The following is an 18,527-nucleotide window of genomic DNA, read 5'->3' as shown; positions in this document are numbered from 1 at the left end:
CTTAGAGGTCTCTGCTCAGCTCTCATCCCATTGTGCGGCTCCTCCCCGCCGCCGTGTCTCCTAGCCTGATATCCTGTAGTGAGTCTCCCCTACTCTGATGGGTCTCCTTACCTCTTAATTCTCTGATGACTAATCGTCCTGTGACTTGGCTCCACACCCATCTAAAAATGCAGAAGGCCCTGAGGATCCCTCCACTGCCCCGGCCAACAGGAGCTATAGCGGGCTGAGCCATGTGATGTTGCTCTGGTGCAGCTGAAAACTCGCATTGTGTTTTCTGATGCGTTTTCTGATGCTGTACTCCCCATGGGCTGAGCCAATGGGCTGACCCATTCTCTTTCCAAAGCCAAGAAGTCTTGCTCCACGTGTCTCCAGAGCAAGCCTCCTGCCCTGGGCCTCCCTGGAACAGCCCTGGCACCACTCACTCACCTGCCAAAGCAGTGGGCTGCTGACAGGACCCAGTACTCATTGATGATGGACCCACCGCAGATGTGGAAGCCCCTATAGTGCACGCTGACCTGCCATGGCCACTTTTTCTCCGGGGCGTCCACTCCCCCCAGGACCTTCCCCTGCACATGACGCTGGCCACAGGCTGCAAAGACCAGAGTGGTGCGCATGAGGGGCAGCTCCGTTGGTGCAGGCCAGGTCGGCCAAGGCAAGTGGAGAGGGGGGAGGGGGGAGTGTGGCAGGGAGCAGAGGGGAGAGGAGCGAAGGGGACGGGGGTGGGGGGGGTGGGGGAGTGGGGGTGAGGTCGAGAAAGGGTGAGGAAAAAGGCCTCTGACGTGGTGGGGTCAAGGAGGGAAGCACCATACTGCCCTCAACCACTGCCTACCCCAGTCACGGCTCAAGGTGAGCCCCTCGCTGTCAGGGGGCCTGCGCACTGTGGCTGTGTCCCAAGAGCGGGGCAGAAGGAGTAGCAGCAGCAGCTGCAAGAAGAGGGTCGAGACTGTATGCGAAGGTTTAGGCCCAGCATAGGGGCAGAAGAGCAGGGCAGCCATTCGGCAGAGAACCCGGTACAAGGGCGAAGCCACTGTTCTCGCGATGGCTGCCGGCACTTGACGCCTGATGGCGCCAGAACTTGAACAAGCGAGGCATGAGGGGATGGTGCACGCGCATGCGCCTGACTGCAGGGATGTGCCTGCCTCCTCACGTGCAGGAACCGCCAGCAAATGCTGGAACTGCCTCCATGTGTTCCCCAGTCCTTCTAGACCTAGAGCATCCACTAGAGCTGTGCACCCACTAGAGCTGTGCTCAGGGGTCTCTGGTGACCTTGTTCTACCGAAGGCTGTGGTCTGTGGTCACCAAGTGGTTTCACTCTGGTGAGCTGGCTGGCTCTTGGCTCTTAACTTCCCACAGTGTCTTCCAACTTGCAGCCAGCAAGACTGGGTTTGACCATATGTTGCTGTATGACAGAAATGTGCAAGCGCAATTGCTCATCTTGATCGTGTGTGCTAATGTGACATTGAACAAAGCAAGTTATGTGATCTTCAGAGAAAAAAGGGCCAGGAAAGTACATGATACCACTGAACCCTGTGAAAACTTTAGAGTTCTTGCTTTTGTGACAGTGGGTGCACAAATGAACAGGACTGTGTTCCGATAAGACCTCATTTACAGACCAAAATTTGAATTTCATTTGATTTTTGTATTCCATAAAATATTCTTTTGTTTCTACCCAAGCATTAAAGAAATGTAAAAACCTTTCTTAGCTCATGAGTTGTACAGAAATAGTTTGCCTACCTCTGGGTGTTTCATATGAGGGGGGACCCCCCCAAATGGAATTTATTTATAAAAATTTTGTATTTATTATTACATGTTTAAACTTCAGTCGCCTTCAAAGTACTCTCCATTTGATGCAATACACCTATCAAGATGTTTTTCCACTGCTCAGAACACTTTTTAATTCATTCATTTTGATGCCTTTTAGTGCTTCTGCTGTTTTTTTGTTTCATCTCTTCTGCATTGGCAAAATGTTTCCTTCTGAGGACTCTGCATCCCAGGAAACAAACAGAAAAGTCACTTGGGGTGAGACTGGGTGAATAGAGAGGGTGGGGCACAGGGTGAATTGTGCGGTTTTTGGTCAAAAACTGCTGAACATTCAGCATGGTGTGGGTAAGTGTGCTTGTAAATCACCTATTGGAAAATGTGCAAACACATTGAAAGATTCTTAAAAAAAATTTAAATGAAGCCAAACCCAGCCTCTCACAACAACACCAGCTAGTACACTAGTACAGATGGGTTCCTAAGACACTCAAGCAGGGGAAGCGTGTACTACAAAAGAGTCTGCACGATAGGAGATAATCCTGGTTTTTCGGGTTTCCCACAAGGTCTGTCTAGAAGAAAACGAGCCATTGTTATGGATTGCACAAGATTGATGTAACCTGGCAGCCAAGGAGAGTGGACAGGAATGCACATGCGTGGACAATAATGACTTCACTATACTAGTAGTGGGGGCAGTAGATGCCATTGAGTGAGCATGTGTACTGTGTGGCAATCATATTCAAAATGACTAAATAGAGCAATGAATCTGAATCAAATTTTGGGTTCAGCTTGAACATTCCTCCATGGAAACTACTGGGATGATTCAGAAGGCCATAGCTATGGACAAATGGTGATTGGCAGCTTCATCACGACGACGAGCCTGCTCGTGCATCACATCTCCTGCAGAATTTTTTGTGAAACATCAAATCAATCAAGTGACTCAGCTGCTCTACAGCCCAGATTGGGCACCCTGAGACTTCTAAGTTTTCCCAAAGCTAAATTTGCCTTTGAAAGGGAAGAGATTTCAGACCATGGATGAATTTCAGGAAAATATGAGGAGGCAGGTGATGGTGATTGGGAGAACTGCTTGAGGTGCCTACTTTGAAGGTGGCTGAGGCATCATCGTCCTATGTACATGCTTTTTGTATATTGTATCTTCTTCAGTAAATGTCTGTTTTTTATAGTATGTGGCTGGATACCTTCTGGACATATATATATACCTTCTGTGTGTATACACACATACACACACACACACCGATTTTCTTAAATAGATTTTATTTTTATAGAAGTTTTGGGTTCACAGGAAAATTAATAAGAAGATACAGAGGTCAATAATGGGGGAGGCTATGCATGTGTGGGACCAGGGGGTACTGGGAAATCTCTGTACCTTATATTTCTTGATATTCATCCCTTGCCTTTTATAGATGTTCCCTGTCTTATAATGCTTTGAGAAGGATTTATTTTACTTTACAACAGTGTAAAAGTGATACCCACAAAACCATTTTTCTTTTCTCCTTCAGTACAGTATTCAATAAAAAGAATTTTATTTATTCAATAAAATTCATGAGATATTCAATACTTCAGTATAAAATAGCCTTTGTCTTAGATGATTTTGCCCAACTGTAGGCTAATGTAAATGTTGAGTATGTTTAAGTTAGGCTAGGCCAGTGATTTTCAATTCACAACACACACACTAATTACTAAAATTCTGCAGCCCACTAAAAAAATATGTTTTGCTTATCTGATAAAATAGGTATAATTTTGATTCATTCATACCAAACAGCTATCGTTGTGTTGATTATTGCCATTTTTTAATTTGACAATCCAGGTATTGCATGTTTTAAAAATTCATGTAGCATACTGATTGAAAATTGCTGGACTAGGCTAAACAATGATGTTTGGTAGGTTAGTTGTATGAAATGCATTTTTGATTTATACTATTTTCAACTTATGATGTATTTATTGGGATGTAACATCATCATAAGTACAGGAACATCTATAATGCCAATAATTTCTCTTCTTTCATTGTTACTTGCACTTTCATATGTTTAAAGTGTGTTCATAGTTGCTCAATGGAAAATTTTTATGACGGCTGCTTTAAAATCTTTGTCCAATAATTCTGTTGATTGCCTTTTTGTTGGGAACCTCTGTGCCTGGTTTCAGGAGTTGTAACTACCCCCCATGGCTAAGACTGAGTGAGCAACCTCTGGAATGTGAGCCATGAGGAGACAAAGCTTTTCTCTGGTAGCAAACGCTGCCTCTGCTTCCTCCCCTGCCCCCAAAGCATGGTCGGTAGTCAATGAAGGGTAAGACCCCTCAGACGAGGGGCAACCTAAGCCAGACACAATCACTTGGGAGGCCATCATGGAAGGACTTGGGGGGCTGCAACAAAGAGGGAGCGATGGACACTCGCCCCCCGGCTATTCTGACATAGCCCAGGTCCCCATGTCCTCTGGGAGAAGCGCTTCCTGGCTCTAATCTACTTAAGCCTGAAAACCTGATGGGGATGTGGTGCAGCTCCTTGTCTTGCTAGAGCAGATCGGGGGAAATCTGGCATAAGAAAGAATTCCTAAAAAGTCCTGTGAAACCTGCTTTGCTAAGAGTGTTTTCATTCATATGTTAAGGGTCTGAGAAGGAAATGAGTATGTCTCCCAAAGTTTCTGCAACCCCCTTTCCTGAAAGACACTGACTCAGACTAAGCCCTCAGATTTCTTTGAAATGTTATCTACTATGTGATCCTTACCACCTGTATTCCTGTGTATTACAACCCAATAAAAGCCCCTGGAGGAAGGGGCTCCTGGCCTTTTTCCTCTGAGAGATTGGCCACCTCTCCTCTCCAAGCAGATCATGTCTTGGTGGGGTTATTTTCATCCGTGGCAGACAGGGGTACTTGCAGGCAAAGTCGCCCCCACACCTTTTCTTATTGCAGTTGAGATTTTCCTAGTTCTCAATGTGACAAGTAATTGTGGGCTATATCATATGCATTTTGAGGATAATTTTTATGATGCCATGGTTTCCACTTAAGCCTATTTTAGCAGGCAGTCAACCTGTTAAGTTCAGAATGCATATCCTGGCTCACTATAGTGGACTGTGGTTCCAATGGCAGTTGTGTTTATAAAGTTCTGCAGGGGGCTGTTGCTAAAAATTCTATAGTGCACAGGACACCTTCGAGAACAAGAAATTTTCCAGCCCCAAATGTTAGTAATGCTGAGATTGAGCTATCTTGGCCTCCTGCAGGCTCAACGGGGGCCACCTGGCTGGACGGGAAGGGCTTGGCACATCACCTCCCACCACCTCTTCAGTGCCTTTCAGAGGACAGAGGGATGCAGCTTTCCTTGTGTTTGCCTCAAGAACAGGCAGGATGCCTGTTGAAGCAGTTTACCTCAAGAACAGAGCAGGTTTCTGTCAGGTTGGACCACCTTTTCCTGGCCTTTGGCTTTTCTTATGGCCAGTGTGTGTGTGTGTGTCGGAGGGGGGGGTGAGTCTGTTGGCATTTCCAGGTTGCAGACTTCTATAACCCCAAGTTGGACCCACAGCGAGAAGAAACACCCCAAGAACTCCCCACTGGGATATTCTTCTGGTCCAGAGGTCCTGAGCTAGTCAACCTTCTTTCATTCACCTTTCAGAATCTTTCAGTAGGTGACTTGTGGTGGTGTGATTAATGGCAGGAGTAAGATGAAATTTATATATTTATTTATTTATCTTTAGAGGGTAAGGATAGGGAGAGAAACATCAATGTATGGTTGCCTTTTGTGCGTCCCCTGCTGGGAGTTGGCCTGCAGGGAACCGGCCTGCAACCCAGGCATGTGCCCTGACTGGGAATTGAACCGCGATCCTCTGGTTCACAGGCCTGCGCGGAATGTATTTATTGTTCTTGTCTTAAATCTTAAAAAACTGTAAGTACTTTGTAACTTTAAATTTTTTCCCAGCTGAGTTTGTTTCTCATAAATTTACATTTTTCCACTTGATTGAGTTGGTGTTTATTTTTCATGTTAGAGGCCCTTCTTGTAGAGATCTGACATTCCTTTGTCTTCTGTTTGAAATTACAACTGTTAGAATAAAAAGGGATTGGAAGCTCTGGGCTGTGGGCATTGCTTATTTACTTGGAGCTTCCTAGTGAGAGAAGTGAGTGAGTCATGGGAGCTGCTAATGTCGGTATCTCTGTGACACCTCTCTTGGGCGTGTCAGCATCACAGATGATCAAGACCTTTCCTGCACATCCAGGGTCTCATTGCAGTGCTCTGGCAGCTTAGGTGGAATGTGTCTATGCCTAAGTATTCTGCATTAAGTACATTCACCATCTCCTAACCATCCAGTGTTGGCACCCAGGCCTTAAACTGTGTCTGGGACTCCCCAGTGGGATCACTTGTTTCACTCTTTGCAGAAAATGAAACTCCAGATTTCTGCAATAGGAAGGTACACTAGTCCAGAAGTATGGTGTGGGGAGAAGACTTAGGGGTATAGTAATTGCTCTCAAATGGTTCCTGCCCCAAATACTCCTAGTGTTAGCATTCCCTCCCTTTGCCAGATCTAGACATACTGGTTCTTTTTGAGAAATCTATGCTATAGATCCTGAGGTTTTCAGCTTTCTTTACAGCTCACTCAATTCTATTAGGTCACTTACTATTTCTAGATATGCTATCCAGTCATCAAAAACTTTTCTGTTAAGGTGTAACTTACACACAGTAAAATTTATCTAATATACAAGTTTTGACAGCTATACCACCAACACAGTCAAGCCATAGAAGAGTCTCACTGTCCCCAGTCCCCTGTGCCCTCTTATAGTCAAACCCCGCTACCCCCATCCCCTTAAAACAATGAATCTAGTTTTCCATCCACATAGTTTTGCCTTTTTCAGAATATCATATATATCGTCTTTAGAGTTTGGTTTCCTCTACTCAGCATATTAGAGATTCATCCATAGGATGACCAGTAAAACCAACTTTGCCTCAGATGTTATTTTCTGAAGGGTTTTTAACTATGAATTCAACTTCTGTAATACATATAGGACTGCTCAGGTTATTGGTTTCTTCTTGAGTGAGTTTCAGTACTTTGTGTCTTTCAAGAATATTGTCCTTTTCACTTGAGTTGTTTAATTACTTTATGGGCATAAAGTTATTAGTAAATATTACCTTTTTATCCTTTATTTGCCTGCAGTAATGACCCTCCTTCATTTCTGATATTGGTGACTTCTGACTGATTATTGCTTTGTACACATGTATGAAAGCTATTGTTTCTTTGTTTTTGTATACTGCTTTACTGAATTTTCTTTCAATTTATGATAAGATTGACTCTTTCACATTGATTTTTTGCTATTAAGTTGTAAGATGTTTATAATTTTTTTTAATTTTTTTAAATATATTTTATTGGCCCTGGTGTAGCTCAGTGGATGGAGCGCGGGCCTGCGAACCACACGATCTCGGTTTGATTCCCAGTCAGGGCACATGCCTGGGTTGTGGGCCAGTTCCCAACAGGGGACTCTTGAGAGGCAACCATACATTGATGTTTCTCTCCTTCTCTCCTTCCCTTCCTCTCTAATGATAAATAAATAAAATCTTTAAAATATATATATTTTATTGATTATGCTATTACAGTTGTCCCATTTCCCCCCCTTCACCCCCCTCCACCCTGCACACCCCCTCTTACCCACATTCGGCCCCCCCAGTAGTTCATGTCCATGGGTCATACTTATAAGTTCTTTATCTTCTACATTTCCTACATGGTTCTTACCCTCCCTCTGTCTATTTTCTACTTACCATCTATGCTACTTATTCTCTGTACATTTTCCCTCTCTCTCTGCCTCCCATTAACCCTGTTGCTAACCCTCCATGTGATCTCCATTTCTGTGGTTCTGTTCCTGTTCTAGCTGTTTGCTTAGTTCGCTTTTGTTTTTGTTTTAGGTGTGGTTGTTAATGATTGTGAGTTAGCTGTCATTTTACTGTTCATATTTTTCATCTTTTTCTTTTTCTTAGATAAATCCCTTTAACATTTCATATAGTAGGGGCTTGGTGATGATGAACTCCTTTAACTTCACCTTATCTGGGAAGCACTTTATTTGCCCTTCCATTCTAAATGATAGCTTTGCTGGATAGAGCAATCTTGAATGTAGGTCCTTGACCTTCATGACTTGGAATACTACTTTCCAGTCCTTTCTTGCCTGTACGGTCTCTATTGATGAATCAGCTAATAGTCTGATGTATCAATAGAGGAATTCCTTTGTAGGTAACTGTCTCCTTTTCTCTTGCTGCTTTGAAGATTCTCTCCTTATCTTTAATCTTGGCTAATGTAATTATGATGTGCCTTGGTGTGTTCCTCCTTGGGTCCAACTTCTTTGGGACTCTCTGAGCTTCCTGGACTTCCTGGAAATCTACTTCCTTTGCCATAATGGGGAAGTTCTCCTTTATTATTTGTTCAAATAAGTTTTCAATTTCTTGCTCTTCCCCTTCTCCTTCTGGTACCCCTATAATTTGAATGTTGGAATGTTTAAAGGTGTCTGGAGGTTCCTAAGCCTCTCCTCATTTTTTTTGAATTCTTGTTTCTTCATTCTTTTCTGTTTGGTTGTTTCTTTCTTTCTTCTGGTCCACTCCATTGATTTGAGTACCAGTTTCCTTCCCATCACTATTGGTTCCCTATTCATTTTGCTTTATTTCACTTAGCATAGCCTTCATTTTTTCATCTAATTTGCGACCAAATTCAACCAATTCTGTGAGCATCTTGATCACCAGTATTTTGAACTTTGCATCTGATAGGTTGGCTATCTCTTTGTCACTTAGTTGTATTTTTTATGGAGCATTGATCTGTTCTTTCCTTTGGGCCATATTTTTTTTGTCTTGATGTGCCTGTTATGTAGTGAGGTGCGGAGCCTTAGGTGTTCACCAGAGTTGGGTAACACATATGGCTGAGTTGTGATGCTGTATGTGGGGGGTGGTGTCCGAGAGGGAACAATGGTGCCTGCTCTGCTCTCTGTCGGATTTCAGTCACTTATGCTACTTCCCCCAAGCAAACTGGGCCCTTCTTGTGCTGATTCAAGTGTGGGTGGGCTTGTGTACATTCTAGGGACCCTGTGGGTCTCTCCAACAAACTCTCCTGTGAGTCTGGGAGTCTCTCCCTGTGCCTTAACCCCCACAGGTGTTTTCAATTGGTGTATTGAGGCTTTATTTCCCTGCTCTGAGATCCTAGGTTGTGTGGTCTGTCTTGCTTCCCAGTTTTGCCTGGTTTATCTGCCTGTGAATGTGAGACCACCCGGTTTCACAAGCCACCTTGTGCACCAAGCTCCTCCACAGTCCACTGCCTTGCTGGGTCTGCTCACTGCCACCTGCTAGCCTGTGTCTGCTAGCCACTGCTTTTTTTTTTTTTTTTGCCACGACCCCTTTCAACCTGGCTGCTGACTCCACCCCTCCTACTGATTTGGATGAATTATGTCTACTTTATCTCCTTGGTTGTTGGACTTCCATACAGTTCACATACAGTTCAATTTTCTATCAGCAATGGTTGTTATTTTGTTTCTAAATCTTTGTTGTCCTTATTTTGGTTTTGTGGAAAGGCACAGTGTGTCTACCTACGCCTCCATCTTGGCTAGAAGTTCTGTTTATGAATTTTTGATTCAAGTCTCATCAGATGTATGATGTACAAATATCTTCTCATAGTAGTGTGCTGTCTTTTCACCTTCCTGAATGTGTTCTATTACAAAAGTTTTAATTTTAAAGATGTCCAATTTATCTATTTTCTTTTGCCATTGATACTTTGGGTTTTATATCTAAGAAACCATTGCTTAACCCAAGATCATGAAGATTTACTCCTATGTTTTGTTCTAAGTGTTTTTATAATTTTAGCTTTTATGTTTAGCATTATGATCAATTTTGAATTAAATTTTGTGTGTGATTTGAGTTAGAAATCCAATTTCTTTCTTTTGTTTGTGGATATCTGGTTATCCCTGTACCATTTTTTGAAAAAGACTAATCTTTTCTCTTTGATTGTCTCAGAATCTTTGACAAAAAACAATTGGCCATAAATGTAAGTGTTCATTTCTGGACTCTTAATTTTGTTCTGTTGATGTATGTTTCTATTTTTATGTCAGTTCCATATTACCTTTTTTTAAAAAATAATATTTGTTCATTTATTTTTAAAGAGAGAGGAAGGGAGGGAGACAGAGAGGGAGAGAAATATCAATGTGTGGTTGCCTCTTCCATGCCCCCTACTGGGGACCCGGTCTGCAACCCAGGCATGTGTCCTGACTGGGAATCAAACCAGTGACCATTTGGTTCACAAGCCAGTGCTCAATCCACTGAACCACACCAGCCAGGGCCACACTGTTTTGTAGTAACCATGTAATCATGAAATATTAGTCTTCTTCCAACCTTTTTTTTAATTCTGAGATTATTTTGGCTGTTCTGAGTCATTTTTCATATGATTCTTTGGATGAGCTTGTTAATTTCTAAAGGAAGTCCAACTGGAATTTTGATAAGGTTGCAATGAAGCTGCAGATTAACTTGGAGAGTATTATCATGTGTATGGGTTGGACTGTGTCCCCCCAACAGATATGTTGAAGTCCTAACCCTAGTACCTCAGAGTGTGACTTTATTTGCAAAAAGGGTTGTAGTAGATATAGTTAGATTTAAGATGAAGGCAAACTGGAATAAGGTGGGCCCTTAAGCTAATGTGACCGGTGTCTTCAAAGAAGAGGAGGGAGAGGTATACAGGGAGAAGTATGCTTTGTGAAGACACAGAGGCATAGAGAGGCACCATGTGAAGATGGAGATAGAAATTGGAGCAGTGCATTTAACAAGGATTTACAGAGGGATTCCAAGGATTGCCAGCAATCAGCAGAAACTAGGAAAGAGCCATGTAGTAGACACTCCTTCAGAGACCTCAGGAGGACCCACCCTGCAGATGGCTGAATTTTGGACTTCTGGCCTCCTGGACTGTGAAATAATCACTTTCTGGTGTTTTAAGCCACTGCATGTGTGGTAATTTGTTAATTTGTTACAGATTTTGGTAGAGGAATAGAGTCTAACAAGTTCAAAATGTATAAAGCAGGCAGTAGCCTGGAAATTCTGGCAAGAGTTGAAATTACTGTTTTGCATCTGAAATCTGTAGGACAGGTTGGCCTGCCTGAAACTGGGCAGTGTTTCTGTGCTGGTCTTGAGTGAGGCCTCCTTCCCTTTAGGAAACCTCAGTTTTTGCTCCTGAGGCCTTTGGTGGACTTTAGATGATACCCACTCACATATTGAGGGGAATCCCCTTCACTTAGAGTCACTGAATATAACTGTTGATCACTTCCACAAAAGACTCTTCAACCACACCGAAACAACACCCGAACAGACAGTGGGCACAGTGGCCCTGTTAGGTTGAAATACAAAGTTAGCCATGACATTCCTCCCTTTCCAAGATCTCCCAATTCAGACTTAATCTTCAGATAAAGGCAATAGCCACGTCACCTTTCTGTGTAATGTAACACAGCCACCCTGAAACAACTGAAAAGCACTAGCCCTTTCCCCGAGAGAGGATGCAGTGTCCTCAGATGAGGTGTGCTTTTCTCCTCAACATCCTGTAACACATACACACATACATGCTTGTGTGTGTGCACACATATGCACATGCACACAAACATATTCATAACAAAGGGAGGAAAAATACTCATAACTATTATAGTCCTGGTTTCTTCAAATGGTCGTGGAAGGTACTTACAGCTTTTCTTTCCCACTAGTCATTACATAGTTCCTTTGCCCTCAGCAAGCACTTTAGCTGGGCATTGTTTTTACTTCTCGGGGGACTCAAACCTTCTCCCCTGAAGGATCTGGGCCATCAACAGTCCTGCCTAAGTCAAGATATTGCAGTTTTTTTTTATTTTACTTGTCATGGTGACACCAGAGACACTGTAAGGGACCTCCTGTGTCACCATGCACTTGGGTCATCTGGTAATCAGGATCAATCACCCAGCCAGCACAGCTTCTCCTTTTTTGCCTGTTGATTCAGAGACATAAGGCAGCAAAACAAGCTGGGCAATAGCCTTAACTTGTGTATCTTGAATTGCACCAGAATTGCCACCAGGACTCTGAAGCCACCATCAACTGCCTGATTCACCTGGACCTCTTGCTTCCTATATTTACCTGTCCATGTCTTACTACTTTGACTGTGATGACAGTGCTTTGAAAAACTTGGCCAAATATTTTCTTCACTAGTCTCATAAGGAGAGGGAACATGCTGAGAAACTGATGGAGCTGCAGAACTAACGAGGTAGCCAAATCTTCCTTCAGGATAGCAAGAAACCAGACCGTAATGACTGGGAAAATGGGCTGAATGCAATGGAGTGTGCATCACACTTGGGAAAAAGTGTGAATCAATCACCACTGGATTTGCACAATGGGTCACTGATAAAAATGATCCTCATTTGTGTTACTTCACTGAGGCGCAGTACCTGGATGAGCAGGTGAAATTCCTCAAGGACAGAATGACCATGGTAACAAACTTGTGCAGGTTGGGTGCTCCTGAAACCAGCTATGACAGAGCATCTCTCTTGACAAGCACACCTGGGAAACAGTGAAGAGAGCTCAGCCCCAGGCTGGCTTCCCACAGCCACAGGGTCAGGAGGACTTCCCTCATCACCAAAGCAGTGCATGCGTGTTGGAGTTGCCTTCACCATTTCTATAAGTTGCACCAAATCATCCACTTATGTCTTTCAGTTGTACCATTCTTGAAATAAATTTGCTACCCTCCCAAAAGTTACAATTCTTGTGGCTAGGGAGGTATAAGGCGAATAGAGCAGACAAATTTTCCCTTCAAGATACACAAGTGTGTTATGATGCTATAGTAGGTAAAGCACAGTGGTGCACAGGTAGGGATGAATTGGGCTGGTAACAGGTAAGTGATGATGGAACAGAGCCCAGGGCTAGAGCCTGACACACATGCAACTTCCATCTGGGCCTGAGGAGGGGGCCTCTTCAACATGTTGTCCCTGGAAAGGTGGCTTCCAGTGGGAAAAATGAAAGAACCCCACCCTACACTTTATACAAAAGTAAATGTAAGTGACAAAGACAACACTAAAACTTTCGGTTTAAATTATGAGTAGGTTTTCAACAATTCCAAACATTGCAGTAAGGGCCTCCTGATGAAGACAACTAAAAACTCATCAAAGCCATTTCCCCAGGAGTGGGAAGTGTCTAAAACATGGTGACGAAGCCCTGGACCCAAGGGAGCAAGGAGATCCAGAGCGAGTCAGGCACACAAGGCTTTTCTGCCCTTTTGGAAATGCAGCTTCATTGGCTTTGTGTCACTTTGGCCCTCTTTTGGGGTTAGGGAGACAAAGTCAGGAGGCCAGGACCCTCTGTGGGTGTGGCCACAACAAAGCACCCCTGCTTGGGGTTGAAACAAGATGGGACTACCCAGGGTGTGAGCCAGCAGGGAGGTAGCCCACTTAGGGGCTGCATGTGGGCTACCTAGCTTAAAGCCAGGAAGTGTGATGCCTCCTGCTTTGTTATTTTCTCAGGATTTCTTTGGCTATTTAGGGTTTTTTGTGGTTCCATGTAAATTTTAGGAGTGTTTTATTCTAATTCATTAAAAATGCCATTGTTATCTTCATAGCAACTGCACTGAATCTATAAATAACTTTTGTTACTGTTGACATTTTAACAATATTAATTCTTCCAATCAATTGAAAGCGAAATACCTTTCCATTTATTTGTGCCTTCTTCAGTTTATTTCATCAGTGTCTTGTAGTTTTCAACATAGAGACATTTCACCTACTTGTTTAATTTATTCTTTTCAATTGTTTTTGATATTATTGTAAATATGACATATTTTTCTATTTCTTTTAGAAAAAGACCCAGCCTGAGTCACATGTGAGGCTTGGAAAGCCTCAGCTCGGACTTGTGTAATGTAACTCCACATCAGTAGTGCACCCTGTGTGTCACAGAAAGAACCAAAAATCCTCTTGGGATAATGGTAATGTCACTTTTAACCTTAAAGTACTTCTAAAAATAACATATAAATACTGTTCAGCAATAAACACAATCAGAAATGCGAGATAATACACCATAATCGAGAACCAGGAGAGAACAGACCCGAACCAATCCAGACACTTTGAATTAACAGCCAGAAACTGTGAAACAAATGTGCTTGTGATGTTCAAGGGGATGAAATCAGGCTGGTGAATTTCTGCAACCACTGGGGAGTATATACTTGACAAAGGAGGAGATTTGGAAAAGAACCAAAGAGAACTTTCAGAAATGAAAAATAACAAATTAGAGCTCACCAAATGGCTTTAGCAACAGTTTTAGATGAGGAGAGCTGTCCGTGACTGAGAAGAGGAGTCAGAAGAGAAACTACCTGGAATAAGAAGGAAATTCAGAAAAAGACATGAATTGACTCTAGTGCTATATGTGAGTATTTCTAAAAGAAGACATGCTATTTTTGTTTTGATTTTGTTTTAAATAAAATAATAAGACAAACTTCTACTTCTGTCTAAGATGAAGTAACAGGGACTAGATTTATCTTCCATCTGAAACAACCAAAAATACACAAAGAGCACTTGCCCAGTGCCTCAGTTGGTTGGAGTGTTGTCCTGCACACCAAATAAAGGTTGTAGGTAGGTTCAATACCTGGTTGGGGCATATATAGAAGGTAACCAATTGATGCTTCTCTCTCTCTCTCTCTGCCCCCCCCCCCTTACCACCCTTCTTCACTCTCTCTCAAATCAATAAACATATCCTCAGTTGAGGGTTTAAAAAACACAAAAAGAATAAATACAGAAGACTAGTTTTCAAGCCCTGAGCATTAGACAGTGAATGATGTAATCCCCGAGAAACAGAAAATAAATGGAATTAGCTTTTTGACTGTTTCAGTTTCCAGACCACATCAAAGGAACCCAGCTGGAGCCTAGAGGAGTGAGCACCTGAGCAGAGGAGACCAAGGTGGTTCCAGGTCTCAGGAAAGAGATAGAGCCCTATCCCTGTGGGTGCTCAGCTGAATCTGGTCAGCATGAACATGTGAGAAAACTGCCCAAAGTTGGGTAAAGAATCTTCCAAAAGAATTAGAAGGAACAGTGCTCTGCTCATGCTGAGCTGGAAACAGTGCCTGTTTCCCCAGCCACAAAAAGCTCCCAGCACGGGGTAGAGTGCTCATGAAGTTGTCACCTCCGCAGCAAGGAATAATTAACATTAGGCTGAGCACCATACCAGACCCACTTGACAAATCATAAAAGCAAGACCTGAAAGATCTATTTGTATTCAAGTAACTTAAATGCATCCCACATCAAAAGATGTGGAGGAATCCAAAATACTCAACACCCACAAGGTCAAAGTCACAATTTCTGGCATCTGCTCAAAGGATACTGGGCGTGCAAAGAAGCAAGAGAACACAGCCCATAATAAGGAGAATTTTTTTAACAGAAAAAAACAAATGTTGGTGAGGATGTAGAGAAACTGGAACCTTCATACACTGTTGGTGGGAATGTGAAATAGTGAAGCCACTGTGGAAAATTGTAAAGCAGCTCCTCAAAAAGTAAAAATGGAACCCCCATGTAATCCAGCAATTCCATTTCTGAGTATACACCCAAGAGGTTTGAAAACAGAAAATCGAAGAGAGATTTGTGCAGCCATGTTGAGAGAGCGTTATTCACAATAGCTAAAATGTGGAAATAACCCAAGTGCCCACTGATGAATGAATAGATAAACAAAATGTAGTCCATATATATAGTGGAATATTTTTCAGCCTTCAAGAGGAAGGAAATTCTGACACAGGCCACAACATGGATAAAACTTGAGGACATTGTGCTATGGGAAATAAGCCTATGACAAAAAGACAAGTGTATGTTTCCATTTACATGAAATCCCTAGAGTAGTCAAGATCATAGAGACAAAAAGTATAGTGGTGGCTGCTAGGGTCTGGGCACAGGCGACAATGAGGAAGTATTATTTAATGGCTATAAAGTCTTTTAAAAGAATCTTTATTGTATTTTTTACATTACCTTTTAGTCTCCTTATACCTCCTTTGCCCCAGCTGTAGAGTCTTAATTTTGCAAAATTTCATGGAGGTGATGGTTGCACAATAACAGGAATATAATTGATGACACTGAACTGCACATTTAAAAATGGTTAAGCTGGTAAATTTCATGCTATGTGTATTTTACCACAACAAAATATTGGGGGAAACAACAAAGTTCTAGTATATGCTACAACACAAATCAGCTTTAAAAAATTAGCTCAGTGAAATAAGCCTGATACAGAAGGATAAATTATGTATTATTCCACTTATATAAGTGTCCTAGAATAGGCAAATTCATAGATGCAAGAAGTGATACAGAGGTTTCCAGGGGCTGGAGGAAGAGGAATAGAGAGTCATTTCTTGAAAGTTACAGAGACTCTGGCTGGATTATGGAAAAGTTTTGGGAATAAATAGCGATGATGGTGCACCACATTGTGAATATAATGTAATTAATGCCATTGAATAATACACTTAAAATGGTTAAATGGTAAATTTTATATTATATATATTTTACCACCGTTTTTAAATTAAAGATGTGATCTACCCAAGATCACTGAGTTATACAGTTTAAATGGGTGGGCTGTATGTTATGTGGATTACATTGTAATAAAGCTGTTACATTTTATTTTATATTTTCTTTTCTTTTATTGTTCAAGCACAGTTGTCTGCATTTCCCCCTCAATTTTTTTAATTTCAAAAAAACTTGAAAAAAAATTACAGCTAATATCTGTGGCAAATATAAAAGCAAAAATTCTCAATCAAATATTACCAAATCAAATTCAGCAGCACATTAAAATGATCACAGAGAGTGCACCCTGATCAAGCGTGAGTTATCCTGAGGAGGCAAGGATGGTTTGACACATGCAAGTCAATAAATGTGATGCACCATGTTGATAGAATGAAAGAAAGAATCATAAGACCATCTCAATGGATGCAGAAAAAGGCATCTGACAAAATTCAACACCCACTCACAATTTTAAAAAACTCTTAGTAAATTAAGCAAAGAACATACTTTAAAATAATAAAGGCCATATATGATAAGCCCACAGCTAACATCAAACTCAGGGGTGAAAGGTTGAAAGATTTTTCTCTAAGATGGTAACAAGACAAAGGTGCCCATTTTCATCACTGTTATTCACACAATACTAGAAGTCCGAGGTAGGAAAATCAGGAAGGAAAAAGAAACAAAAGATTCAGAATTGGAAAGAAAAGTAAAATTGTCTCTATTTGCAAATGACCTGACTTCATATATTGAAAATTCTGAAAATTCAATCAAGAAACTTGTAGATCTAGCCCTGCCTGGTGTAGCTCAGTGAATTGAGTGCAGCCCTGTGAACCAAGGGATTGCAGTTTGATTCCCAGTCAAGGCACATGACTGGGTTGCAGGCCAGTTCCCAGCAGGGGACGCGTGAGAGGCAACCATACATTGATCTCTCTCTCCCTCTCTCCTTCCCTTCCCCTCTAAAGATAAGTGAATAAAATATTTTTTAAAAAAGAAACTTGTAGGGCCTTGGCTGGTGTAGCTCAGTGGATTGAGTGCAGGCCTGCAAACCAGAGGATTGCAGTTCAATTCCCAGTCAGGGCACATACCTGGGTTGCAGGCCGGTTCCCTGCAGGCCAACTCCCAGCAGGGGACACACAAAAGGCAACCATACATTGATGTTTCTCTCCCTCCCCTCTAAAGATAAATAAATAAAATCTAAAAAAAACAACAACTTGTAGATCTAATCAGTGAATTCAGAAAAGTTACAGGATTCAAAATTAACATACAAAAATCATTAGTAGTTCTATACACTAACAACTAATTTGAAAAAGAAATAGAAAAATATGTCTTATTTACAATAATATCAAAAACAATTGAAAAGAATAAATTAAACAAATAGGTGAAATGTCTCTATGTTGAAAACTACAAGACACTGATGGAATAAACTGAAGAAGGCACAAATGAAAGGTATTTCGCTTTCAATTGATTGGAAGAATTAATATTGTTAAAATGTCAACAGTAACAAAAGTTATTTACAGATTCAGTGCAGTTGCTATGAAGATAACACTGGCATTTTTTACTGAATTAGAATAAAACACTCCTAAAATTTACATGGAACCACAAAAAACCCTAAACAGCCAAAGAAATCCTGAGAAAATAACAAAGCAGGAGGCATCACACTTCCTGGCTTTAAGCTATACTGTAAAGCTATATTCATCAAAATAATATGGTAATGGCATAAAAGCAGACAAATAAACTGATGGAAAAAAATTGAGAGCCCAGAAATACACCCAAGCTTATATAGTCAACTAGTGTTTGACAAGGAGCCAAGAATACTCAATGGAGAAAAGACAGTCTCTTTAATAAATGGTGCCGGTATAACTGAGTATTTACACGTAAAAGATAAAATTGGACTCCTATGCTACACCATTCACAAAAATTAACTTGAAATGGTTTAAAGATTTAATTGTAAGACTGAGACCATGAAACTCCTGGAAGAGAACAGAAATAAACCTCCCTGACATGGGTCTTTGTGATGTTTGGGAAGGTGGGGATGTGACACCTAAAATGCAAGCAACAAAGTGAAAAATAAACAAGAGGGATAGCAAACCAAAAAAATTTCTGCACTGCAAAGAAACCATCAATAAAGTGAAAAGACAACCTATGAGTGAACAAAAATATTTGCAAACCATCTATCTGATAAGGGATTAATATCCAAAATATACAAAGAATCATACAACTCAGCAGCAAATAACCCAATTTAAAAATGGGCAAAATGCCCTGGCTGGTGTGGTTCAGTGCACTGAGC

General features: G+C 41.6%; 1 protein-coding gene and 1 pseudogene across 1 annotated transcript in view; one reads left to right on the top strand and one right to left on the bottom strand.

Moving 5' to 3' along the window:
* PRSS38 (serine protease 38) overlaps positions 1-7,434 on the bottom strand; it is a 33,333-nt gene extending 25,899 nt beyond the window's left edge. The window contains exons 1-3 of the mRNA XM_037070881.1: positions 7,406-7,434; positions 4,803-4,825; positions 427-589 (exon numbers count right to left, since the gene is read on the bottom strand). Coding sequence (XP_036926776.1) covers positions 427-589; positions 4,803-4,825; positions 7,406-7,434 — 215 coding nt within the window. The remainder of the gene's footprint in view (positions 1-426; positions 590-4,802; positions 4,826-7,405) is intronic.
* A 4,344-nt stretch (positions 7,435-11,778) lies between these two features.
* On the top strand, positions 11,779-12,452 carry LOC119004144 (ferritin heavy chain-like; annotated as a pseudogene).
* Positions 12,453-18,527: the final 6,075 nt, after the last annotated feature.

The sequence above is a fragment of the Sturnira hondurensis genome, unplaced genomic scaffold (genome assembly GCF_014824575.4).
Source record: "Sturnira hondurensis isolate 20B ecotype Veracruz unplaced genomic scaffold, ASM1482457v3 Scaffold0019008, whole genome shotgun sequence".
In the NCBI taxonomy this organism is placed as follows: Eukaryota; Metazoa; Chordata; class Mammalia; order Chiroptera; family Phyllostomidae; genus Sturnira; species Sturnira hondurensis.
This window is presented reverse-complemented; position numbering and strand designations above follow the sequence as displayed.